At 51.2% G+C, this 27,282-nt stretch overlaps 1 protein-coding gene across 9 annotated transcripts in view; it reads left to right on the top strand.

The window, feature by feature from the left end:
* PATZ1 (POZ/BTB and AT hook containing zinc finger 1) overlaps positions 1-21,034 on the top strand; it is a 32,316-nt gene extending 11,282 nt beyond the window's left edge. Inside the window, exons 3-7 of one of the 9 annotated variants that reach the window (XR_008312469.1) lie at positions 3,984-4,055; positions 8,503-8,674; positions 16,148-16,220; positions 18,656-18,765; positions 19,236-19,262. Coding sequence is in view for 8 of the 9 variants with exons in the window: in XM_053279590.1 (XP_053135565.1) it covers positions 3,984-4,055; positions 8,503-8,674; positions 16,083-16,220; positions 19,236-19,654 (801 nt within the window). In the remaining variant the exon portion in view is untranslated. Of the gene's footprint in view, positions 1-3,983; positions 4,056-8,502; positions 8,675-16,082; positions 16,221-18,655; positions 18,766-19,235 lie in introns of all 9 variants that reach the window. The other 8 variants (XM_053279595.1, XM_053279591.1, XM_053279590.1 and 5 more) reach the window with 8 other exon arrangements.
* The last annotated feature ends 6,248 nt before the right edge of the window (positions 21,035-27,282 follow it).

Below are 27,282 nucleotides of genomic sequence, written 5' to 3'. Positions count from 1 at the left end.
AGCTCAGGATTGTCTACCCAGGCTGGCAGCAGCTCTCCAAGGTCTCAAGCAGGAGCCTTTCCCAGCCCTTCCTGGAGATGCTGCCGGGGATTGAACCCAGACCTTCTGCATGTAAAGCAGATGCTCTAGCACTGAGCGATGGCCCCATTCCTCTCGGAATGTTCCCCAGGACCAGGGTTACCTCTCACAGGGATTCCCAGATTTTGTTGACTACAACTCCCAGAATCCCCAGCTGCAATGGCTTTTGCTTGGGGGTTATGGGAGTTGTAGTCAACAACATCTGGGAATCCTTGTTAAAGGGAACACTGCCCAGGACTATCAGCTGCGCTGGCGCAGAGAGGGAAGCAGCTTGCCTAGGGAGCAAAAATGTTAGTTCGAATCCTCACTGGTGTGCTTCCCAGACTGTGCCTAGTAAATATAATTGTAGTCACCTATATCAGGCAGCAGCGATATAGGAAGGTGCTGGAGGCGGATGCTCACTTCAGTGACAATGGCAAAGGCATCTTCTGATACTGCGCGGGAGAAAGGCAATGGCAAACCACTCCTGTATTCTGCGAAGAAAACCACATGGCTCTGTGGTCGCCAGGAGTCGACGCCGACTCCATGGCACAATCTTTACTGTCAGAAACCACATTTCCCATTGTCCAACTTACTTCATGGTTGACTTGATCAAAATCATGCTGTTTGCTAGTAGCACCACTAACTATGCATTTTTCTTTATCCCACTAATCACTCCCTGAGCTGTTGATGACTCTTGTTCTCTTACGAGAGCTCGTGTGCTGTAGTGGCCAAGGGCTGGAGCTACAAGCGGGAGAGTCCCCAGTTTGAATCTCACCTCTGGCATGAATTCACTAAGTGGCCTTAGGCAAGCTGTTCCTTCCCAACCTTGGCTGCAGTACGGGGCTGATAAAAAACAACAACACCTCACTTGCTGTACAGGGGTGTTGTAAGGATGACTTCAAGATATGCATGTGATGCATTTTGCATATTTGAAAGCACCATATACATCCTAGGCATGATCATTATTAAGGATCTTGGCACCAGAGAATCCACACAGGTGCTGTTTCTTCTGTCCCCATGCTTTGATGCAGAGGTGCCTGACCTTGGATCCCTTGATGTTTGACTGCAACTCCCATCACCCCCTGCCTCCGGCCTTTTTGGCCGGGGGTGATGGGAGCTGTGGTCAAAGAGCATTTGGGGGGGGCCTAGAAAATTTTGTGAGCAAACTCCATTGAAATAGAGTGCTGCCCAGGAGAACTGGAGTGGATTGTGCCCTAAAGCACAGTCTTCCTGAATGCAACCCTGAACATGTTTACTCAGAAGCAAGTCCTGTTGAGCTCAGTGGGTCTTACTCTCTAGTGACTGCTTCGCATGGTGGCCTTAAGCACTCCTGTTTTAGTTTAAAGTGCTCCTGTTGTTTGTTTGTTCTTTTGTTAGGGTATAGCATTTCCTCGAGGTATGTGGCTGTCTCATTGGAGATCCACATATAACAGACGATGACTGTTTCTCCTAGCAATCAGTGGTAGCTTTGTGCAGATTAGACTGTAATTTATCGTACATGTCCGGTAGCACATCAGAAGGGAACAATATTGGGGTGTTGGTATCAGGTACATTAATTTCATTTTAATAAAATTGATCTTTGGAATCCCCCCTCCCCTTTTGGGGCGGGTGGTATTTTTTAATTCCCTGTGGCTGTTAGTCTAAACATAGCTTTATCTAGGCTGCTTGTTCTTTTTACTATCCTGCACAGATGTCATTAGTGCAGAGATTCTCAGGTTTGGATCCCCAGATGGTTGCTGGACCACAGCTCCCCACAGGACCTACATTTAATATCCAGGGAACCCCTGCACTCGAAAAACCAACGATGGAAAACTGGATTTAGCTCCTCCTAGCTTCAGTTTGTGGCAGTTTGCACCCCTATAGTACCACAACACTTCTGAACAGTTCTAATTGCAGAGCAGAGCAGCATCACCATACAGAGCAAAGAGGCAGTTTGGGGTGTGAGTGTGTGGAAGGGGGGGAAGGGAGAGAGAGAATGTGCATGTGTGTGTGTGTTTGTAAAGGAGGCATGCCCTAAAAGAGCAGCTCTGCATATCTTTTTTTAGCCCTTCAACATACCACTCAGATGCGTGTCTCCAGTGGAGTGCCGTAGCCCTGGTGGCTTGCAAGTGGTGTGTTGGGGCGTCCTGGGGTCTTTCAGGAGCTTGTCCAGGACTCCTTGGTGAGAGGATCAGTCATGGCAGACAGGGCAGCCTGCCCACCATTCCTGATTCTCCCCTCCAGGGCACAGTCCCAGGGTCATGGGGTGAATTCTGAGTCACACTCTCAATGCATGCAGAGCATCAGGGGGGTGCCCAGTATAAACTGAGTAGATGTTTCCCAGAATCCTCAGCAGCACACAGGGCTACTGTTTGAAAGCCACACCATGGCACCTGATCCTTCAGACATTGCCACGGGTTCCCGAGCGGTAAGCAGGCCCCCTGGGGAGGGTGTGATGTACCTGGGAGGCAGGGCACAAAGTTTTAGAGAGCGGGAAGATCCTCCACAGCCAGAGGAGAGGAGCTTTCCTCCCAGCAGCATCCGAGAGAGAGCACTGCAGGCACCAAACCTGCTCTGCTACCCACAGAAAGAGAGGCAGGGGAACCTTCATCCACCACAGTTGCTTCCTGGGATGGGTAGCTTCCAAAGGGCCATCTGAGCTGCCCTCTTTCAGTTCTCTTCCAAAGCCGGTGCTGAATTATTAGCCCTGTCTGTGGATCCTTCTGCACAGAGCCACTGCCCACCCGCACATCGGATTCAGTGTGCGCATCTGCTGAAGAGGTGGCTGCTGTTAGCTTGGAAGGCAGAGTAATTTTAGAAGAGCACCCAGATTTTTTTGAGAGCCATCCTGTGGCTAGAATGAAGGACCAGGCAGCTCCTTGGATAGAACAGGGAGATGCTTCACCGTGTTGGGAACATAGGAAAGTACGAAGCTGCTATCTACTGAACTGGACCCTTGGCCCATCTTGTCTAGCACACCAAGGCCTTTGCCAGCCCTACCAGGAAATGTTGCCAGGGTCTCAACCGGGCACCTTCTGCATGCCAACATAGCAAGCGGCCTTCACTGAGTCAGAGCATTGGTTCATCTAAGCTCAGTCTGGTCTATGCTAACTGGCTGCGGCTCTCTGGAGGCTTTTCAAGCTCTACTTGGGAGCTGCTGCTGGAAAGGTCCTCCTGGTGGCACTCACTTGAACCTGTTACAATATTTGTATATTTCCCCCCTTATTGCTGATTGAAAGGGAGCCTTTGCATAGTCAACAGCCACGAAAAGTCCAATCTCAGTAGTTGCACCAGGTGGAAACCAGTCCTTCAGCCTTGTGTCGTTGTCTAAGCCAGCGGTTCCTAAACTTGGATCCAGGATGGTGTTGGATGAGAGCTCCCCATCCACAGTGGCCAAAGGGATGATGGGAGTTGTAGTCCAGCACCATCTGGGTAACCAAAGTTGGGCACCTTTGCTCTAGGCCACTGTGCATAGCAGATCCACATGCTGTCCATGCAGGTGCCCAATGTGCAGTGGCCCTGGCTTGTACCAGTGATGGCTCCCAGCTGGGCATCCAGCAGCAGCCCTGCACGCTCTTGGCAGTGATTGTATAGAGGCTGCCCTCCATGAAAAATGCCTTGCTAGAGCATTACTCTCAGTGCACGACTTTTCAAGCACCATGTCCCTGTTACACTTGCCAGCCTGCTGTTCCTTGAAGGTCGCAATATCTGTTGGAAGAGACGAAAAGATTTCTTCTAATGGGAGACTGATCCATGAGTAATTCACTTTAGGTCACATCTGACAATTGTCAATGTTAGGAAACTGCAGAAACTGAGAAAAATGGTATTGCCTGAGAAATAAGAGTTTAAAGATCAGCACTGAAAAACCGAGTGCTTTCCCCAAATAATTTCAATGCGGAATGGGTTTCTTCCTTTTCTAATCTCTCTTACTTCCTGCCTATTAGCAGGAAAATGCAAGCCTCCATGGGATAAGCTCAGAGACATCTACATCCATAGAGCAGTTGAAACTTCAAGAGGTATTTCTTAAACACTGTTATTTTTTTTAAAAAAACTTCCTTCTTTTTTGGTATATTTATCTGCCTTTGCAATGTTTGACAGGAAAGCACTGGAATCTTCCCTTTTGTTAATAATGACAGCTCTTTCTCATAACACTTTACTGTATTTTTAAAGGTGTTAACATATTTACACATGAAATGTTTAGTTTACTTCAGAGCTGATGGTCTCTATGTTTTGTTTTAGTTTTAGCTCTGATAACTGATTTTTGCCAATCTGTTCAATAGCTAACTGTGGCTGAAAATGAGCTGTGTAATACTTGGCAGCAAAAGAAACGGATAAAACATAGCATGCATCATTTCAAATTGAATGTTTTCAGTCTGGGTTATGAAAAGTATAACATTTGCCAAGAAGAGACACAATCACACTGGGAAGGACTCCAGCACAAGCTCTCCTGAAATGGCACAGGGACTCCTGCTCATTTCAGTGAGGTTTGTGCAAGAGAACTTCCCAGTGCTTAAGCTCACTATCTGGAAATTGCTTCTGTCAGTGCTGGGATGGTTTGTTTGTTCTTATGTTTCTGAATAACATTTAAGTCGTTCTGAAATTGCAGCTGATGTTTTTTTCGAACAGCCAAAAACAGTATTTATTTCAGTTTGGATCATAGGAACTGCAACCCCCTCTCTATTGGCTGTGGCTGAGGTTGTTGAACTACTGTGGCCAATTGGATTTCTTTCAGCTTGTCCATTTATGATTATGAAGATGCACTTTTAAATTGACAATGCCTATATCTGTGTCCAAATCTTATCTAAAGTCTCTCTTTCCAAACAGTGTTTTTGCTCAATGAAAGCTGCACCTGTTTTGCTCAGCGCGATGTCTCAAGAGGTTATATTTGAAACGTGTACCTGCTTTTTATTGATTTTTTTCACCTTTTGTAATACTCAAGTCATTTCCTGGTGATGCTAGTTTCTTATACAGATTAGAATAATTCTGTTTTCCTTGGAACCTGCAGGGGGCAGGATCTTCCACTTAGTTCCCAAAACGAATGCAGGGAACCTGATTGGATAACACTAAGAGAAACCATGCAATCGCTCTTTCTTTAGCATAATTTGGACTATTACACAATGATATATAAACCAGGGGTTCTCAAACCTGGGTCCCCAGATGTCGTTGGACTACAGCTCCCATCATCCACAGTGGCCTGGGATGATGGGAGTTGTAGTTCAACAACATCGGGCGGGGGGTGCGGGGGGGACCTAAGCTTGAGAACTCCTGAAGTTGTTACAATTTTGCATCCAAGGATTTGTTCATTTGAGCTGCAGTTTTAATCCCAGTTCAGCAGCTGCAGAGCTGTCCAGACAAGAATTAACAGTAGAATAGCAAAGAATTCTAATATTCCAGTGAGAGCAGGGTATATTTGATTATGAGAGGAAAGGATACTGTGCAGGAATATTCCCGTAATGGCGCTTGTTACTGTGCTCTGGTTTTCTTCTGAACCATTTAGGGCCCCAAAGCATCATGGAATAACCCTCCCTTGTCTAGTAAACAGCAGGGATGTCTGGGCCCTTGTCACTGGGGGTGGGGCAGGGAAGCAGGATGTTGACTGGAGAGTGGGAGGAGTAACGACTTGACTCGCAGGAGGAGAGGGAATCTTTCATCCTCCCCTCTGTCTCCAGCTAGGATTAGAGCTGCGTGTACTCGGCGCCAAAGTAAATAAAACGCCACAACAAGAAAAGCTGGATTCTGTATAAATAATCCAAATTAAGCCAATTCTCATTTGCATGATTTATTTTGTAGGGTCTTTTTAAAAAAACGAATTCTTGTAATTTATTCTTCTGTTGCTTCTAGTCCTGAGGAGGGGGGACAGGCTATGCAGGAAAGTTAAACCCCAGCCCTTCTCGGTTAACTTAGGCCCTTCTTGCAGACTTTTAGAAAGTTGGCCGTGTGTGTGTTTGTGTGTGTGTGAGAGAGAGTGATTAGTGAGACTATCAGGAAAGCTAACACTTGTGCCCCGAATGCCACATGCCTGTAAGGTTTCACACCCATGGAACCCTTGCATTGCTCACCCGACTTTCTCCTTAGCTTCTCTTCTCCCCTTTCCTCTGGCTCTTTCTCCTTGGCGCTATCTGGACTGCTCTCTTCCCTCCTAATTGTTCTGCTCTGCCTTCTGTGAGTCTCCCTCCACTCCAGGGAAGAAGCTCCCCCTTCTCTGCCCAGCAAGCCACATCGTCTCCTCCTCCTCCGCGGCCTCCCCTTTTCTGCACTGCCTCTCCCCACGGCATCTCCCCCCCGCCGTCCTTGCTCCTTCCGTGCTGAGCCCTCGCCCCTTCCGTCCTCTTTGTTTGATCCCTGTTAGATCATAAGTGAGGGGGGGCGGTGTCCTTTTTCCTGGGCGCTTTGTGATGGCTAGCATGCCTGCTAATGCAAGTATGAGTAGGAACAGCGAGGGAAGAGCCACGACTCCTGTGCAGAGGCGCCTCAGAACGTAATAAATGATGCATTGCATGATATCATCCTAATAGCCGCTGCACTGTAACTGGGTCCCCGGGGAAACCCTTGGCTATTGACTTCCTGCAGGCTTGTTGGTGTCTCCGGTTCAGACAGCTCCTCACAGACCTCTCTGAGAGATGAATGCATGCGGGCTGCAGTTTTGAACGACAGAAACAATGCCTGAGCGGCTCTTGCCATTTTCTGCAGAGGCCAGTTCTGCAGTTTTTCAAGACCTGCCACGCTGATGCCCTTCTGGCGAGATGCTTCGACTCTGGAGCTCTGCAGGTGCTCTGCGTGCATAGAGCCCTCTCGCCTTGCCACGTCTAAAAAGGAGTCCGCTCTGCAGAGGGCCGGGGGCAGGGGCATGGGCAGTGAAAGCCCTTCCGGGCCCGAGAGCACTGTGGCTCTGCGTACCTACCCAAGACCCCAAGGCAGTCCACCTGCTCATTAACTGGGTAGGACAAGTCTCCCGCTCAGTTTTGGGAGCTGTGTGTGCTCCCAGTCTATGATCACCTGCAAGGGAAAAACAAGGTTGGAGGCACTGAACAGTGATCTTCTGTTCAACGTTAGCTGGCTGGAGGAGCTTTCCTCCTTCCTCGTTAAAGGTCCAGCTGCTGCCACTGAACAGAGGAGCACTGCTGGCACCTCCGACCTTGTTTTCCCCTTGCAGACGCTCAAAAACCACCGGGAGTGCACACAGCAACCCAAAGCGGGCAGGACACTGATCCATACATTAATTGCATGTTACGTGTCTGCTGCATGTGTGTGGCCTGTGAGGTTGGCAGAGAAGTGTCAGCATAAATTTTGAAGTGAATTTCAGGGATCTTCCCAAGGAGGAAAAAAATGAGTCTCTAATAAGACAGTTGAAGTTTCCTCTCCATCCCTAGTGGCCAGAGAAAAGAACTTTGCATCCAAGTGATGGAGGGATGCGCATTGATGGCCATTCCTAGACTTCCTTGCCAGCAAATGGTGGAGGTTCCATCTCCGTGGATTGCTTCCCAGGAGCACCATCACCACCTCCCTCCACTCTGTCCCTCTCTTCTCCACACCAGCTGTGTCCCTTCCCCAAAAGCCTTCTTTCCTCCCTGATTTTTCTGCTTTTGGAAAGACACAGCATTGTGTGGGCTACGCCATCCAATCCAGTGGCTTCAATATGTGGAAGCAGAAGATCTCGCATACATGTGGGAGATGTCTCTTATGAGATGGAGCCTCCTCTTTCATTATGGTGGAAGGAATTCTCCGTTCCTGCAACGGCCATGGATGGGGAATCCCACCCCGCTTCCAGTTTGAAAGGAATGGAACATTGTGCGCACGGCAGAACTTTTAACTTGGGGTCTGGGCAAGTGCCCTCTCAGACAAGTAGTTTGCCCCTCTGTTTCATAAATCTAACATGTGGGGCACAGCTCTCCCACCCAGAAATGCACTTTGCCCCTTCTGTGCCCCCTCTCTAGTTTTTTCTCTAGTGCCACCACTGGGCCTGAGATACTTCCAATGGCTGCTGTGGAGTGTCATAGGCAGTACAGAATACCGTGGAGAACTCCATGTCACTTGATTTTTCCAGGAATAATTCAGGCTTTGCAGACAAATCCACAAAGGTTTATTTATCCTCTTGACCTGCTGTATCTCTATGGGCTCCAAAAGACTAGAAGAGCAAATTCCAGTCAAGTTTTCTTGCCTGGTCTCCTGGAAGCTCTCTTTACTTGCCATAGGTGACTAGGCATGAGGCTTTTTACAAGCCCAGGAGGTTGCACTGGTTTGCTGGAGGTTTCCGTTTTTTATCAGTAGCATTCTCTGCTTCTTGGGGTTGTTGGTGATTTTTGTTTTTCTCGCTCATCCAACACAACCAGTTCCTGTGCCACCTGTACGTACCTGCTGAGTTTGTAAAGATGGTGCTGGGGTTCGCCTAGAGTTAAGGCCGCTTGACCCTTGGAGGGGGCAGCGTTTCTGCATGGTCTCACACCGGTCTTCTGCTCTCCATAGACCTGCAACGCTTCCTTTGCCACCCGGGACCGGCTGCGCTCGCACCTCGCATGCCATGAAGACAAAGTTCCCTGCCAGGTCTGCGGAAAGTACTTGCGGGCAGCATACATGGCGGATCACTTGAAGAAGCACAGCGAAGGACCAAGCAACTTTTGTACCATCTGCAACAGAGGTAACGAATCTAGCTGCTTGTGGCGGGGCAAAGGGCGGGGCTTGGATCCAGACGGGTAGATCCCCTCTCCAAGAAGAAGGGAAAGTGTCAGCAGATTTTGTTCTCCCTTGCCATTGGGTTTGCTGAATGGGTGTATATCTTGGGTGTGCTTCTCACGTGTACACTCCTCACTTGATGACCTCCACATCCAGTGATGCCTGGCCATGCCATCTAGGCCGTCTTGAATGATGTTTGATCCCATTCATCAGAGTCTGGGCTAACCAAAGAGGGGGAGATTTAAAAGGGGATGGAGTCTCTTGGGGGCTAGATTCCTACCCAGTTCCAAGTGCCTGCATGCCCACCCCATGTGAAGAGCAGATAAGCTGCTCTTCAGGGCTCCCGCCCTCCTGCAGATGTTGGCTGTAGCCCAAGAAACAGCTGGAGGGGCACTTTTGAGTAGCTCTTCTTGAACATTAGTTAATGATCATTCAGTCCCTTCCCAAACACCGTTTCCCAGCTTTTGTGAGGGGGGGGTGGCTTAGTTCTGCCCACAGCTGCCCATCACACTGGACCAGACGTGTGCATCTTTCATTCTCAGGGTTGCATGCCCGAGGACCAAAGGTTGAATCAGAATCTGCCCCCAAAAGGGGGCCCCAATCCCAGGCCTCTCAGTCCTTTGATTTGGGTGGGATTTGGAGTGACCGCGAGCTTGCTTACTTGGCAGTAAACCTCACAGAGTTCCGTGTGGCTTATTCCTTAGCAAGTGCGCTTAGGGTGGCAGGCTCTGAGAAAGATGATTAGACTCCTTCACAGGACTCTAAAGCCAAAGGAGGCAACCTTGACTCTCCAGCTGTTGCTGAACTACAGCTCCCATCATCCCCAGTGGCTGGAGGTGGTGGGAGTTGTAGTTCAGCAACAGCTGGAGAGCCAAGGTTGCTTAGTTAGCCCCACACAGAGGTAAAAGTTTTAGTTCACATTTGCTTGTTTTGAATGTTGCAAACAGGCCGAGAAGAGCCATGTTTGGTGTCCGTGAAAGATGGATCTTTGTGTCTCCAGAAGGGGTCGCGTGATGCTGCACGGCTGACTTCCCATGCCCGTTTCCATGTTAAGCCTGCCTGCTTCGTGTATGAATGGGGGGGAAACGGGGTAGGCTATCCAGGGAAAGAAAAGGGGATGGCGGTACTGTCACTCAGTGTCTAGAGCACATGCTGCTGTATTCAGAATCCAAGGATTAGCTGAACTCAGGGGTTCTCAGCCTTGGGTCCCCAGATGTTGTGGACTACAACTCCCATCACCCCCAGCCACAATGGCCTTGATTGGGCGTGATGGGAGTTGTAGTCCCGCAACAGCTGGAGGACCCGGGTTGCGCAGCCCTGATCTAAGCCATCGTTTTGGCACTTCCGTGAATGGTGTGGGCCATGCCCAGAACATGTGGGTTTGCAATATAAATTGCAAATATAAACTGAGGAGGAGATCTGTGGGGCTTTTCAGTTAAAGGAAGCTGAAGGGGGCGGAAATGAACGTTGGGTTCTGGATTTTCAGAATCAAAACATAATGCTTTCCTGATGAGGAGGTGCAGGTGTTTGTGGCATTAGCAAGGTTTTTCCATGATCCCTGCATTGGACACAGAGGGTGGCTGATTGACAATTCATCCACATTAACCAGATTTGGAGCATTCCCTGGTTTTGCAAATCCGGGACTCATCATGTCAAGCAGCGGGTGTCCTGCTGCTTTTTAGAAGTAGTGCTGTAAAAAAAAAGGATGCCATTCTTGCAAAGACTGCAGGAATTCCCAGCCTTGGATCCGCAGGTGTCATTGGACTACAGCTCCCATCATCCCCAGCCACAGTGGCCTTTGGCTGAGGATGAGGAGAGTTGTAGTCCTGGGATCCAGCAACCTGGATCCAGGTTTGGGAAAACCGAAGCTGAGGGAAAGAACCCCCCACGCCCACCCCGGGTTTCGCGCTGCCTGCTTCTTAAGCACATCTTGTTTGGATTTCCATCCCTCTCTATACACAGAGAGATCTCCTGAAAGGTCTGTGACTTGCTGACAAATTGTAATGGTCTGAGCTTGAATTGCAAGCTGCAGACTGGCTTTAGTGAGCCCACGGAGCCTGCTGATCCAAATGACTGTGGGTGGTGAAAGATGCCCCTGGAGTAAAGCATCTTGGAAGTGTGTGAGTGGGTTCAAGGTTGTGGCTTTTGTGCGGCTGTCAGTGAGGAACTAGGAGGCCTGTTGAAATCCTCACTGGCAGGGTGACTTTTGCGCCTCATGACTGTTGTGTTGGTGGTAAGCAGGGCTCGTCTGAGCTGGTTGTTTTTGCACAAGCGTCTCCACTCCACAGCGAGCTTCTTGTGACATGGCACAACATTTTGGGTGGGCTGCCCAGGGGCTCTCATGGGAAGAATGGGGCCTTGAGCAGGAAAAGGGCCCCCTGGAAGACTTCCTCAGGCTAACCAAGCGATCTGCCAAGGGCTTCTTGCTGGCCTGGTTGGGCCCCACTGATGAGGGGCTGCAGGAGCCTAGGCAAAGGGGAGAGAACCCAGGGGGGAGTCTGAGGCCTGGAGAGCCGGCTAAGCCAGTGCCCTGGTTCTGGAGTCAAGAACAGGACAGGGAACCTGCCAGGAAGCTACTGGGGATAGGGGGTGTGCACAGACTATTTGGTGTGGTCCGGTCTGAATTCGGAATGAACCGGGGGGCGGGGTGCAAACCGATTTGGGCAAACTGATTCGCTGGGTGGGTTGGTCTGACGAACCAGCTCGAAGCGGTTCGCAATCAAACCAGACTGGTTTGCGGTAGTTTGCTTTGTGATTGAACCGGTTCTGCACGTCCCTAACTGGGGAAGGAGGAGAGAGCAAGTAGGAGGCAAGGAAGGTGTCTGGAGGCTTCCTTTGACAACAGGTTGCCCAGAAGTGGAGAGGGGAGCTTTTGGAGCAGGCAGTGCGGGTTGGTGCTTTGGGGTGGGCAGTGGGGTGGGGGTGCAGCCAATGGGGTGAGATTGGTGCTTTGGGATCGCTGGAGTCCTAGGACTCCTGGTCCCTGCCTTTTGCACTCTGGCATGAGCTGCTTGCAGTGACCCCTCCAGTCAGTAGCCCTGGTGGGTACTGGGAACTGGGCCCTGACCCAGTTTGTTAAACCCACCCAGGCCATAGCAAACCTTTCCAGTCTGACGACTGCACCTTGCCTTCCTGGGGCCATGGCCTGCCTTTGCTGCTTTCGGGGCCTGAAGACATCCCAGTCCTGGCCAGAGAGGCTGCCTTCTGAGGCTGTGGATGCACTCTCAGCTGGCCACTGACCCCGGGTAAACCGATATACAGGGAAAGGGTGGAGAGCCCCACGGCACTGCTAGGCCAGGGGCTGGGCTGTTCCCTCACCCCACACTTTGTCACTTGCTAGGTTGCTCTGTTTTGTTCTGGTGCCTGCTGCTGCTCACTTGGTGGCCAGGCTCCTCTCCGCACCTCTCGTCCCCAACTCCTGGTCCTTGGCTGCCCACCGGCAGCTCCGAGGCTCAGTAGGTGTGAGCAAGGTTAGTTGCTCGTTTGGCCACCTCCTCCGCGGGGCTTGCAACCCAGCGTTTGGTCCTGCCTGTGGGATCAGCAGGCAACTTTGGGCTCTGTTGCGATGACGGTGGGGGTGGAGGGGGGCATTTCTTCTTTAGTTCCAGCACACACGCTCATTTTAGCCGACAGCTTCAGTCATTCTGGAAATGCTGAAACAGTGGAGATTGTACTGGGAGGACTAAAGAGAAGCTTTTATTAGTAAATGAGCATGGAATGGGGATGGGAATGGTTGGGAGCGGTTTATGAGTGAAGGCAAACCTCTCAGTCCAGCTTAATGCAAATTTGAGACAGGGGTCGTGATAACCGTTGTAGACAGGACACGAAGGGGCCCGAGGCCTTAATCTGGTGCACGTCTGTTTTTCAGTATTCCTGTTTTGGTTGGCCAGTCCTTAAGAAGTCGCCTGCTCTCTTGTGCTGAAAGCCTTCCTAGGTCTTCTCTTTGGTTTAATGTAGATTTTGGACGGTGATCAAGTCCCGAGGACCTGGTTGGGCTGTCGCTCTCCCTGCCCCCTGTCATTCCCGGCCATTTTCATTGTTCATGAAAATGGCGTGTCATTCATGGGAGGAACGCACACTTGGGCGAAGGGGCAGGGCGGGGCGCTTGGCAGCGGTTTTCACCAGCCAGCAGCGTTGGTATGGCTGCTGCTGACGGCTGCAGAGACTGTGTCCGTGTGGGAGTCTTCCCCACCGGTGCTGCGTATCAAACCAGGATGGTCAATGCACCCGCTTACGGTAGGAGCCGGGGAGCAGATGGGGCAGTGTGGCCGTGGGGAAGGCAGGGCTGCTTTTCCAAGGGCAGGGACTCAGGAAAACACAACGCCACTTGCTTTTTGCCCAAGCGTAGCCCAAGCATAGCCAGACCTAACCACGCCTGCCTCTTCTTCTGTCGAGTTAGCCACTGGTTTACTCTAGACGGCTGGCGGGGGAAGCCCTATGGTAATTTCTCTCTTCTTGGCCCAGAGTGAACGTGGTTTTGTATTTCAGCTGCAATGGGCTGTAGCAGAAATGGCCAGTTTCCCCATCACCACCACAATATGCCTCAGCTTTATAGCTGGGAGTCCCTGTGTGGATCTGCTCTTGTTTTGAGGAGAAAGTGTTCTACACACCATCACTTGCATTCTTTGCTGGATGCGTCTGTGGCTTTCGTATCCTGGTGCCCTTCAGGGAACTGGCCTCCCCCCATCTCGGTCTGTCCCATTTGTGTCTACGGACTTTTACTTGCTGCTCAAATGCCTTTGACAGCTTGATAGAGAGCTATTGTGGCATTGTAGCGACGAGGAGTTTGTGTAGTCCTTGGTTCAAGCCAACTTCTGCCGTGAACAGAAGAGGCACATAGCACTCGCCTCTCACCCTTGGCCTTCTCTGTCTGCAATAGGGGTAGAATAATACTGTCCTGCCTTTCATGGTGGCTTATAATTCTAATTATAAATTACAATTCAATTCAGTTCTATGCATAATTAATTTAATGTATAGATTTAAATTAATGGGGCTTTCAAGACACAGTGCAGTGTCTTTTTGCGGAAATTGAGAGGTTTGGTAGAAAACAGAAAGATTTCCCATACAGTGTGAAAACGTTGAAATCGCATCGATGAAGCAGTGGTGGCGGCTGCTATCACTATTATTTATTTATATACCACGTTTCAAGAAAATGATCAAAGCAGTTTACATAGAAAAGAATAGTAAGGTGGTTCCCTGTCCCCAAAGGGCTCACAGTCTAAAACAAAATACCAAGGCCACCGGAAAGATGCTGAGCTGAGGCTGGATAGGGACCATTGATCTCCTCCGCTCAATAGAAGAGCATCACCACTTTGAAAGGTGCCTCTTTGTGCATTTAGCAGGACCTACTATAAATGGGTGGTGGCCAGTTACTATTTTAAGTTACTGGCTTCTTTATTTATTTTAAAGCTCTTTGGGTGTCTGTCTGTCTTTTTAGCTAGGCTCACTCAACTCCATCGTTGGATTCCTTGTTGCTTTATTGTCCCTTTGCTCCCTGTAATGACCTTTGTGGCTCTGTCTTACTGCCATTTTGGAGTCAGGTAGTTGAAGCTAAACAAGCCTTTTTGCCCAAAGCTGCATCTGAGCTTTACATCTGGGCCCATCGCATTGTCCATGGGTCTGTGACAAATACCAAGACCATATGGACTGATGCGAACAGGATCACAGGAGCATGTTTGGCCGTCTTAGGAAAACAAGCATAACTTGGCATGCTCAGGGTCGACGTAGAGAGATGGGTCAGTGCCTCCTGGCCCTGCCTGTACTATCTTCATAGTGACCACCTACTTAAAAGCAGTAGATTGTTCTCTGTGGGACCAAATAATTCAGGAAAGGGAAATCTGTTTTTCTCCGCCGCCTTTCTGCCCAAGGATACGGCATCAAAGATCACTAATAGGATATTAAAGTGTTTTTCAAAAGCAATCCATTTCTAAAAACAACGGCCTGATCCTCTGTGGGCATGAACTGGAATGGACTAGGGTGTGCAACTGTGTTCAAGCTCACACACATGCACCCCACACCCACTTACAAAGGCTGTGGTTCTGTGAGGACAACAGAACCAGAACATTGCAGAGAAATGTATTGAGCAAATAGCAGCTAGGAAGCCATGGGGCCAGTTTCCTTGTGGATGGCTGCCATTGTCATGCAATTTTTTGACATTGTACAGCTTTGGGCCTTTCGCATCAGAAACAAAAATGGATTTTGCCAGGGGAAAATAAATTGATTACAGATCTGTTTGTTTCAAATGCATTTGGAAGATGAGCAAAGATGTTTTTGTTTTTTTTTTTGCTTTGTCTCTGCAGAAAAGGAGAGGTGGTCTTTTGGCAGTCCTTCAGCTAAAACACAATGCCAGGTCATGTTTTTAACAGGAAATGGCTAATGCCAAGTGTTTATGGAAGCATTTTAGGAGATATGTGGAACAGATGAATCTGGGGCAGGACACATGTTTTGCATACAGAAGGTCCTGGGTTCAGTCCATCCTTTTAACAGAGTCTTGGGTAGCTGGGCTGGAATTGTCCCTGGACATTAGCTGCCAGTCAGAGTAGAGCATGATGGGCCAATGGCCAAACTTGGAAAAAGGCAGCTTCATACACTTCATACTTTTATAAATTTGCATACTGTCAACATGATGAACTTCAGGTTGTTGGGGTGGGGTAGTGGTTCTTTTACAAGGAAGGAGAAAGCTGTTATTGATGGTGAAGAGATCTAGTAAAATTCATTCCGAGACTCTGTTTGGTAGAATCCAGTGCATCCTTTCCTTATTTTGCTATTCCCAAGCCTCCTGGCCAGGAATATTTCATTCGTCCTTCACATTATCCAGTTGATCCCAAATCCACCAGAGTGCTCAGCCCAGGTGAAGCAGAAGCAATAATCATAATAGTCACAAGAGAAACTCAGGCTGCCAAGCCAGCATTTCCATTGTTAAAGAATGAAAGTGGCCTGCTTTTGCCTTGCCTTGTTCTGCAAACCAGATTCAGTAGATTATGGGTTATTTTGGCTTAATAATATGACAACATGCTTATGATTTCCTGCAAGGGAGAAACTTCAGAAACCTCATCTTGCAAGTCTGGCATGGATTCCAGTATGTGTGTGCGTGCGTGTGTGGTTGTGTCTCTCTTTCTTCATCAAGACACATGTTCTTGCTCAGGTGCATCGACTCTCCCCCCCCCCCCGCCCCCTGGGGTTTCATTTCTGGGGTTCAAGGCACAGTTTCCCATTCTGTTGCCTCCTTTGGAAGCCTAGCAATGGCTTCTTGGCTCATGCACCAGTTCTGTGGAGGACCCAAGAGGCTCTGGAAGCAGCTAAGAGGAACGAGGGGAAAGGCAGAGGTGTGTCTGTGCTGGTGGCAGGATCTCATCTCCTTTTATCTTGTTTAGGTTTCTCCTCTGCCTCCTACTTAAAGGTCCATGTTAAAACCCACCACGGTGTTCCCCTTCCCCAGGTCTCCAGGCACCCGGAGCCCATCCCGAATGGGGGAGCAGCGTTCCACAGCGTCAGGACCTATGGCATCAAAGGCAAGCGACTCCCTGCTCTGCACTTTCCGTCTCTCGGCGTCGGACTTTGTCTTGTTGGAGCTGGGCGTGGGAGGGAAAGGGCTGGGAAAGCCAGTCAGTTTGGGCCATCCGACAGACACATCCCATTGCCAGGCTCTTCTTGGACTGTCCCATTTCAGGTTACAAGTCTTGGGGTGCGTGTCCACACACTCTCCTGGGCAAAAACAAAACCCTTGCTGCATAGGGGAAACTAGCACCTAAGGACATAAGAAAAAGGGGATCGCCCTCTCCTGTTTCTCTCCAGCAACTGTTGTTCATAGATAAACTGCCTCAGGACATGGAAGGTCTGTATAGCCATGCTTGTGCCTAATCCCCTTCGAAAGCCAGGGGCCATTTTCATACCTTGTGGCAGCTAGTTCCACAAGCCAGCGTGATGTGAAGGAGGCCACTCTTGGGAGAAATCGTTGTAGCGTATCCTTTTCCTTGAGGTATTAGTTTTTCTGTGCAGTGCGGGTTTTTGTGTTCTGATTTCCGCATGAGGGAGCATTCAGAGACACAACCCTCTACCTGTACCCTGAAGATGGGCAGCCTAAGGGAAACGATCTGCTGATCGTCTAAATTGGCCTGAAGAGTCCTTTAGGAAAATGTTGACAGGGACATAACAGGATTCTGTTACATGAACCGTAGCCAAGCAAGGCCCTGAATGCCTCCTTTTTGGTGGGGGTTATAAATATATATCTTTTGCGTTCTGCTCCCTTTTGCTCAAAGCTTAGCATGATAGAAACTGCAAACTACTCTTTCCACCAACATTATCCGTTTATACAGTTGAAACTTAGATGGAGGCTTTGAATCCAGGAGGCAAAACCTCAGTGGCCTGATCCTGTCTCTGCCACAGATGATGGCTCTTGAGGTGCCTTTGTCACGTGTGGGTGGCTTGCAGTTTTGGCAAGACACAGCTGTAGTCCTCATTGTGTTGGGAGACACGTTTCTGGCCTGCACATCTTCAAGTGGAGTTGCTCACCACAGAGCACTGTCCACTCACAAAAGTTCCCTACATATAGAAAAGAAAGCCGGACTCGTACCTGATATCCTGTTTGCTATATGCAGGGATATTTGTGTGTGGAAGAGCATTCAGGCATGCGCTCCCACCAACTGCAATCCAGACACGTTTACCACACAGTAAGGACCAGACCTCCGTTTCTGCCTTTACTAGGGAAAAACTGAGAAAACCCTTGCATGCTGGCGACCCAAATATTTCAGTCTCAAGAGGCTGCTGCTCTTACTCGGGGCTAGGAAAATGCTGTGGTGGGGGTCAAAATAACATTGGCTGTCCCTCCAGAATACCCACACCCATTTATTTGGAGGCAGCCTTACCATGAGGTGCAAGTCGAGAGCTTGTGTGGGTGGCAGAATTGTGCATGCTGTGAAGTATAGTGGAGGGGAAAGAGACAGGCTTTGCTGGCAAGTTCTCCTGTGTAAGCCTCATTGACATGGACGGGAACCAAGCAAGGACACAGTGATGCTCCCGCCCAGCTCCTGCTCACTTCAACAGAGTTTTGCAGCAGCTCATTCCGCACGTTGCTTAGTGCATGGATTTCCCACCTCGGGAACCTCAGTGCCTTGGCCGAGCCTCATCTCCAATCTTGCCAGAGGTGGAGAATCACCAATTGCCTTTTGGGTCTCTGTGTTGCGGTTTCATTTGGGTTCTCCATTTGCGACCTTCCCTTGCATGTGTATGCTAGAGAATTGTCACCCTTGCGGAGAAGCTGTGGGGTCATTCTTAAAGGACTCCCGTGGGGGGTAGGGGAATGTTCCCTACCCTTTGCTCTGCGTTGTGCTGATGGCAGAGAGTCTGTCTTGGTAGGTTGTCTCCCAGGAGGGCATTGTGAGTAGTACAGCAACGTTTCGGTTCTAGGTTGTGCTACAGCTAGAAGCTGGTTGAAAGTATCCATGTGGCTTGCAGGGCGGAGGGGTCCTCGAGGGTTCTTGTCTGTTCCTTTCCAAATGTGGCAAAAATTACGTAGTCCGAGCTGAGAAATGGAATGTCAGCTTCCTTTCTATTCAGAGGGCTGTGAGGAATGCCGAGAAGTGGGGGTATGTTGGGTTACGTTGTGCCAAGTGAGTGGAGGATCGCTACGCAATCGGGTCTCCCCGTGACTGTTCATCTGCCGCCAGGAGCAACGTAGCTCTGGCACGGGGCGGGGAGGGTGGGTGGTGGTCCCTCTGAGCAGGACACTCCCTCCAGATCCCCCAGCAGTGTTCCAGCCAGGCTGCCCCTGCCACTTCCCCCAATGGCTCTGGGTTCCGATTCCAAGCTGGGGCTTCACCCTTGGTTGCCTAAGACTGTGCCCCGAGGAGGAGAGCAGCCACTGCCTTGCTTCCACGTGGAGGCTGGCTGGACTCCTCGTCTCTTGTAACCAAGCTGTGCCCTTGTCCTGTCTTGCATTTTTATACAGTTGATGCATTCTTGCGTTCAGCATACAGCGATGATCGCTGCACTTCAGTGCTGGGGGAACCGACTTCCGTATATGAACCCGCAGTAATGAGAGGCTTTTTATAGTGCTCAGTGAGTCTGGGGTTTACATCTCTAAGGGCTTTTCCTTCGTGCATGGTCAAGGCATTTCAGTGTTCCAGCCTCCCTGCAGCTCATAATGCATAAACCTGGGTGCCAAGCGAGCATGTTCCTTGGAAGCAGATTAAGGCAGGCTTGAAAATGGCCACTTGGCCTGTGGTCACCTGTGGAGGGCAACTAAAAAAATCTCCTCCGGGTTGACAGGCAGGGGAGCTCAACAAGAGTTGATTCTTTGGCTAACGTGTGGGCAAGTTGGGCTAGTGAGCAAACCCCATTCTGGGCTAGTAATTTTACGAATGTGTTTGCACCAGTCTGGATTGGGAGGCGTGCTGGTTGCAGTGCCTCCTTTGCATGCCAGAGAGAGTGTAGAAGGGCCACCGTGGGGAAATGGGTGATGACCTGGTGCCGCCAGGTGCTGCCTGGGCCTAAAAGATGTGCCTTTCTCTCTCTCTCCCTCTCTCTAGAAGGCCAGAAGTGCTCACATTTGGGCCAGATTGAGAGTTCGGATTCCTACGGAGATCTCTCCGACACCAGCGACCTCAAGACTCCTGAGAAACAGACCGCCAACGGTTCCTTCTCCTGTGACATGGTGGTCGCAAAAAACAAATTGGAGTCAGAGGGAGACAAGAAGTACCCCTGCCCTGAATGTGGCAGCTTTTTCAGATCCAAGTCCTATCTCAACAAACACATACAGAAAGTCCATGTCCGCTCCCTGGGGGCCCCACTGGGGGACTTGGGCCCCGCGCTTGGCTCCCCTTTTTCACCCCAACAGAACATGTCTCTCCTGGAATCCTTTGGCTTTCAGATTGTCCAGTCTGCCTTTGCCTCCTCCCTCGTGGATCCAGATGTGGACCAGCAAGCGATGGGTCCAGATGGAAAATAAGGCCATCTCGAACCTTAGCAAGGCAGCAGTCTCTTTTTATGTACAACTAGAAGATGGCTGTGGATGAGAGGGGGGAGCTAACAAAATCCAGTTGGGTAGCTGAGAGGGTTTTGGGGGTTCTTTAAATTCCCTTTAGGTTTTTCCCCTTCCCCATTCCCCTCTCCCCATAAATCTTCCTCTGTGCAGGGAATGTATGTTTGCCAGCTGACAATGTGCAGGGTATCTGCATGACAATGAACTGATGACCTTTGGGGGCTGCAACGCAGGCAGAATGAATGGCCGAATAGCAGAAGAAAGGAAGGGGGGGAAACACTGGTTTGAGAATGTTATGGATCCCTTCTTGATCCAGCAGAGAGCTAGATCTCTGTCTGCCATCTCTCTGCTTCACAGCCCTTCCATAAGATTTGCATTTTAGCATCACTGTCTGCACATAAAACACACCCTGTGGTATCTAGTCGATAACGGTGCCCTTGTTCCTTTAATAACTAAGAAACACCCTCCCAGAAACCAAGTTTTTCTTTTAAAAGTTGCTTCTTAGGAAGGCAGAAAGAATTATTTTTGAGAGGCAGAGCATCAACGGGAGATGCCTGGGACTCCATCTGGCCCCACTCAATTCAGAACCAGTCCTTAGGCACAATCTGTCGCTGGGATGTTCTCCTCCAGAAGCCCTCCTGCAATGGATGAGAGAGGCACAAGGGCACAGAACTGCTGATACCCCTCTCCCATCCCTTTCACTGGGGCTTGTGCAAGAGAACTTCCCCATGCGATGTGCCCTTCTGTTTCCCCCCTAATCCTCCAAAACTTGCTCTTGGTTTTCTGTCTCTCTCTTATGATTATTATTCTCACATTTATGATTTTAGGACCTGTTGTAGTGATTTGCTACTGAGAAGCCTATCCGAGGCAATTATACAGAGAGCTCTTAAAGCAGCAGTCATGTTAGGGTTAGTATTAACTACTTCTTTTTTTTAGATGTATCATAATTGATAACTTGGCTAGTTGATTGTTTTTAAGTCTATGGAATAAAATAGTTATGCAAAATGGAAGAAAGAAAGAAGAGGTTTGAACAATAACAGCAGTGTACACTTGGTTGGTTGATGCTGGTTTGATGCATAAAGATGCTGAAATTGTAAAATGATTAGCACAGGGGTTCCCAACCTTGGATCCTCACCTGTTGCTGGACTACAGTTCCCATCATCCGTGGGAGTTGTGGTCCAACAACATCCAGGGAGCCAGGTTCAAGCACCCCTGGATTAGCGATAGGTTGAAATTTTCTGTGCCACCAACCTGTTCAGTGCGACTATAGGGTTCACAGAGTGATTTTTTAATATTATTAATAATAATTGAATTGGACTGCATTAAAGAAGTTAGAATGTTACTTTATACCCCTTTGTTTTGTCTCATCTTTGCTTTTTGTTTTTGTGGGCAGTGGTATCTTTTTGTTTACGGATAAAACCTGGATGCTAACCACAATGGGATCTGCACAGGAGACATTAAGGCAGTTCACAGGGGCATAATCAGGGCAGGACAAGTGTCCCGCTCTGGTTTGGGTGCTCCTGTTCTGTGCTTTAGTGCGAGGGAAACAGCAAAGCCAGAGGGGGGAGGAAGTGATTGTCTGGGAGAGAGTTGCTGGCTTGGCTGGCACTGTCCTACTCAGCAGTTTACTGAGTTAGGCGGAAATGCCAGCCGACCCAGCTCCTCTCTCCCAGGTGATCATTTTCTCCCGCTTCGGCTTTGCTGTGTCCTATCCTAATGATGATGGTCTGAACTGCCTGATTGGTTCAGTGCAAGGGTGCGGTTCCCCATGCGCTTAATGGGGCCCAGGAGCAGCCCTTGGCCTGACCCGCTCCTTCCTCCTCACTTCTGTTCTCTCACACTCACTTCCAAGTCAGCAACCTCGAGCCAACATCACGTCTGCCTGGCATTATGCCAAACCTGGTTCGCTTCAACTGGGGTGTGCAAGCCAACTTCAAACCTTTATTAAAAGCAAAACCATGGTTAGCATTGGCCTTGATGTAGAGGCAATGCTGTACTGCGGTCAGTATGGGCATGTGGAAGTTTAGAGGGCATCCCCTGCCTCTTAAACAGCTAGCTCAGAGATGAGGAAACAGCAGGTCTGCATGACCCCAGCGTCTCCTGGAAATGCCCAAGAATCACAGCCGGGCTTGTGCCAGAGAGCATCAGGTGACGCAGTTCTTTCCCGTTTCACAGGGAAACTTTCCAGGGTATCTAAAAGGTAACATAATTGCATCTCTGGTTAATGAGCTGATGATCCGTAAAATAGGCAAGGTACCATTCACATTTTTTTCTGCAATATGCAGGCTTCATAGGCAAAAGGACAAGTGTGTGTGCAGATTAATGTTCTGGGGGTCAGCGGGACATGGTACTACCATAATAATACAGTCAGACATGTGAATGAGGGGCTTAATTCATGTATTGTGCCCAGCGTTACTCTCTGGATTTATCACAGGTAGAATTAGAATGGAGACCCACACCTTCTGAATTCCAATCTGGTGCCTTAACAATCGTCATGAGAAACAGGACAGCAAAATAAGAGTTTTAGAAATGATATAGAGGATGGGAGAAGGTAAGTTGAGAATCTGCTGGTAGATCTCTGGGTGAATTGCTCCAGCTCAGCAAAGGTTTCTGCCTCCCAAGGGTTTAATTGCAAGAAAAACAGACAAAATCCTCTGCTGTGGCTGGCCTGGTGCTAACTGCTTCTCTGTAAAATAGGAGTCCTTAACGGGTTGCTTTTGACCAGGTATTTGTAAACAGGTGGCCAGTGTAGAATTTTGTTTGAATCCCTCAGATGTCAATTTCTGTTTGTATATGCAGGTTGTCCCGGTGGTTTATGGTGTGCAACAAGCCATTGGCTAAGACAATAGCCTTCTGCTGAGTCAAAGCATGGGTCCATCTAGTTCAGTATTGCCTACACTCACTGGCATCAACTTTCAGGCAGGAGTCTCTCTCATCCCTACCTGGAGATGCTGCCAAGGACTGAACCTGGGATCTTCTACCTGCAAAGCACCCATGGGCCCCATCTACAAAGGCGGCATCCATGGGTCTCCCATCCAGGCACTGACCACACCAAGACTTGCTTAGCTTCCACGAAGTGGCTGTACAGCATGCCCTTGGGCCATGAACTGGGCTCCGATTCAGTGGCTCCATTTTGTGTCTGGTGCTACACAGGAACATAGGAAGCTCCCTTAAATCAAGCTCAGTATTCCCTGCACTGACTTAAGAACATAGAAGCTGCCGTCTACTGAGTCAGACCCTTGGTCCACCCGGCTCAGGATTGTCTTCACAGACTGGCAGCGGCTTCTCCAAGGCGGCAGGCAGGAGTCTCTCTCCCAGCCCTATCTTGGAGAAGCTGCCAGGGAGGGAACTGGGAACCTGTAGATGCTCCTTCCAGAGTGGCAGCTCCATCCCCTGCAGAGGGGAATCTCTTGCAGTGCTCCCACTTCTAGTCTCCATTCAGATGCAGCCAGGGCAGACCCTGCTTAGCTAAGGGGACCAGTCATGCTGGCTGCCACCAGACCAGCTCTCCTCTCCACACAAGCCTGACCACCCCAAAGGATACGACAGTGGTAAGGGGAAGCATGGCTGAGGCAGCCTCCAACCTGCAGGGCAGGGGCTTGAACCCTGGCGTCCGGAAGAATTCCTTTTGTTTTTGTGAACTGGGGAAGGAAACTGCCCCCTCCCAGGCCAACATCCCCCCCCCACCTTGGCTGCTTGTGACACCTGCGGGGCTTTAAGCTTTCCCCGGCCTGCAAAGCTTGATGCCCATGTGCAGCCCGTGGCGGGAGGGTGCTGGCCTTGGTCCTGGGTTTTTGAAGCAAGTGCTCTCTGCCTGCTACTCGAAGAGTGCCCTGAGCAGGCAAAGAGCCCAACCCTTGTTCCCGGTGGCCCCATCTGCCTGCCCTGCGCAGAGGCCGCCACGCTTGCTATTAAAGGGCACGCTTCAGAGAAGCAAGCACAAGACCAGAGCCAAAGGAAGTCACGCCCTGCCGAGCACACCGCAGAGGGCCCGGCGCTTCCTCTCTGCAGCACAGGCCTCCTCTGCTGCCTTGCTGGCTGCCAGCTCCTCCTCTCCCCGCCTTTGGTCCGGGACAGAAGACGGCTGCCGGTTTGCAGAGGGACCGAACGGACAAGGACAGCCCTGCTGGGTCAGGCCCCAAGAGGCCCATCCGGTCCAGCACCCTGTTTCCCACCGTGGCCCACCAGATGCCTCCGGGGGGCCCACAGGCAAGAGGTGAGGGCCTGCCCCCTCTTCCTCCATGGCTCCCCTGCAACGGGGATTGGGAGGCCATCGAGACGAGTAGCCATTGAAAGCTGCCCTCTCTGCATTGGTCCAGGCCATCCAAGCTAGTGGCTTTCCCCGTGTCCCGTGAGGGAGAATCCCACCGACCCGTTATGTGCCGCGTGGAACGGGGTGCGGTGCGGTGTGTCCTCAAACCTTTGCCTCGGGTTTAGTCACCCTGACCAGCTTCTGTGGTGACAGTGGCTGGCTGGGCCAGCTAATTAAATCAGCGGACATCCCTGATCCCTGCTTGGGCTTTTTCATGCATCGTGTCTGGAATTCCAAAGCTCGGGTCCCCAGATGATGTTGGGCCACAGCAGTCAAAAAGCCATTGTGGCAGGGGGTGATAGGTGCTGTAGTCCCAACGGCTCTGGGGCCCTAAGGTTCAGCACTGCGGGGCGAGAGGAACAAGCACGGACTGGCAGCATGGCCCATGGGAGAGCTGTTTCACCACCACCACCACCACCCCAGAACCCGAGGTGCAGGCACCAGAGCGGCCTCTCTGTCTCACACAGGCAAGTGCCGACAGGCCTTGGAGCAGGAGGGATGTTGTTATCCAGCCCTGTTTTGGAGCAGGGTGGGAGGGGAGGAAAAGACACGAGCCGCCTTGGCCAAGGTCATTCAGGGAAACCAGGGCCCGAGACAGAAATAGCCGCTCTTTCTCTCCAAGGTCTGGTGCTTTAACCACAAGACCAACGTCCAGCTTTTCTCTCTCTCTCGCCTTTGCTGCCTCTTCCGGCTATCCAGAACAAGGGCACTGCCTGCCTCCAAGTGCAAGCCCTCACCAGCCAGATGCAGTTCTCCACCATTTAGCCAAGCGCCTCCCGCCTATTATCCTGTCTGCCAACCACATGCTGCTGCTTTTTGCATGCAGAAGCTTCCCAGTAGAATTCCCAGTTAAGAAAGAATCAGATGGCGGGCGATGGGAGAGATTTTCTCTGCCTGCGGGCCCGAAGAGCTGCTGCCAGTCAGAGTGGACAGTACTGGACTAGACGGACCAAAGGCCTGGCGATCCGGCAGCTTCCTGTGTCCGTAGAGCCGTAGGGATGACTGCACTCGGGACGCAAGGAAAGCCCTTGAATAGCCCAGCATCCTGCTTCACACACCGGCCTGCCAGGTGCACCCGGGGAAGCCCACCAAGAGGCCCCCTTCTTGTAGGATCCCGGTGACGAGCAGGGCTGCCGGGCTTGAGAGCAAGAGAAGGCGAGAGGGAAGAACTGCAGCCCAAACTCTGGCTGTCCCTTCCCAAATGCCATGCGTCTCTCTCTCTCTCGCCCCGCTGCCTGGCCCTGACCTTGTGCTGTTGGGCTCTCGCAAAGCTCCTCTTTGTGTGTGTGTGGGGGGGGGCTTGCACACTACCAGGGATGTGGCCCCTGGGACACGAGCCCCCCGTGAGTGGCTCGGAGCCCCGAATCTCATCCGCCACCTCCCTCCCCCAGAAAGGAAGGGCGGCTGGGGAGGCAGCTTGCCCAGAGGTGCAAGGAGAGAGGGCTCTTCGCTTCCCCTAGCTGGCTGCTGCTTCCACCTGCAAAGGGGCTGGATCAGAGTCCCGGAGACTTAAGAACAGACCTCATTCTCCTTGGGGGCAGGCATGGCGGAGCTGAGTGATCACAGGAGGGGTTGTGGGCCCAGGGCCCGAATCTTTCAAGTACCCACCAATGCCCCGAGGGGCCAGACCTCTCCAGCGCCGCTTCTCCCCCCCACTCTGCATGCCCTGGCTTGAGTTTAGGTTCCTCTTTCTCACGGCCTCCAAGCCTTTTAGCACAGAGCAGAACAAGCGTCTGGATTTCAAAAAAGCTTGTGCCAGAAAGCCGGAGCACCAGTGGGCCACTCTGGAGGACACACCAGGAAGCCAGCGGGCGAGGGGGAAAGGCCAAGGCGCTCCAGCTGGGAGTCGATGCTGCCCGGCTCTTCTAACTGGCCGTGATGCCCTGGCTTGGGGAAGCAGGTGCCCTTGCCCTGAGTCGCGGCTCCGCGTACATCCCGGAAGGGCAGGCAAAGGTTGGCATCAGCCCCTCCAGGAGCCGATCTTTGTTTGCCAGGTCGGAGACGAGGCCCTGCCAGCTCCAGAGAGGGAGCCGCCTGCCCCGTGCCGAGGCGCTGCTGTTCTCCCGGCAGGCACTGCCCTGGCCTGCCCCTTTGGCAGGCCCTTGCTGGGAAAACAAGCTGCCGTCTGCACGCGCCCAGAGCCCGAGGGCGGGGGTGAGCTCTGGAGCGACTCTTGCAGCCGGGTGCACAACAAGAGTGACGCCAGAGACCTGTGGATCCATCCAGGGAGGCGCTCCGCATTCCGCACGCCGCTGGGTTGCAAGGGCCAGGCAGGAGCAGACGGGGGCCGGCCGGGCAGCAAAATGCCGAGGAGGAGAGCTTCCCTCCGGGCATCTTGGAAGAGCAGCCTGGTCTGCCCCATCTCTCCCCGAGAATGAAGTGAAAGGGTCTGTTGGCTGCATGCTTGCCGGGGAGAAAGTCCTCTTGGACTCCAGGCTTACTTCCAATCAGATACGTTACGGTTGGGCTGTACCTCAGAGGATCATAGGCAGCTGCCTTGAGTCAGACCTCTGGCCCATCTAGCTCAGTATTGTCAACACAGACTGGCAGCGGCTTCTCCGGGGTTGCAGGCAGGAGTCTTTCCTAGCCTTACCTGGAGATGCTGCCAGGGATTGGCCGATGCTCTTCCTCTGAACTACGGCCTCGTCCCTTAAAGCAGGCCTGCTCAACTTTGGCCCTCCTGCAGATGTTAGGCTACAACTCCCATAATCCCCAGCTATTGGCCACTGTGGATGGGGATTATGGGAGTTGTAGTCCAAAAACAGCTGGGGGTGGGGCAAAGTTGAGCAGGCCTGCCCCAAAGGCCTGCTCTTTGCGTGCTCTCACTTTTGCTGTGCTCACATGCATCCAAATGCAAACCAAGGGGAGCCCTGCTTAGCAAAGGGGACAATTCATGCTGGCTACCACAAGGCCAGCTCTCCTCCAACGGAGACAGCAGAGTTTGAGAGTTGAGCTGACATAGTGCAGGGACTAAGCTACAAATCAGGACTCCCCTTGTTCAAATCTGGTGGGCCCCCGTGTGAAACTGGATGCTGGACTAGATGTGGAGAGGAGAGCTGGTCTGGTGGCAGCAAGCAGGACTGGTCCCCGTAGCTAAGCAGGGTCCGCCCTGGCTGCATTTGAATGGGAGACTGGAAGAGTGGAGCCGCTCTGGGAAGAGCATCTAGGTTCCAAGTTCCCTCCCGGGCAGCATCGCCAAGAGAGGGCTGAGAGAGAGTCCTGCCTGCCACCTTGGAGAAGCCGCTGCCAGTCTGGGTAGACAGTACTGAGTTAGATGGACCAA

This window comes from Hemicordylus capensis, chromosome 15 (assembly GCF_027244095.1).
Source record: "Hemicordylus capensis ecotype Gifberg chromosome 15, rHemCap1.1.pri, whole genome shotgun sequence".
Classification (NCBI taxonomy): Eukaryota; Metazoa; Chordata; class Lepidosauria; order Squamata; family Cordylidae; genus Hemicordylus; species Hemicordylus capensis.
The sequence above is the reverse complement of the archived record's forward strand: the minus strand, read 5'-3'. Positions and strand labels throughout refer to the sequence as shown.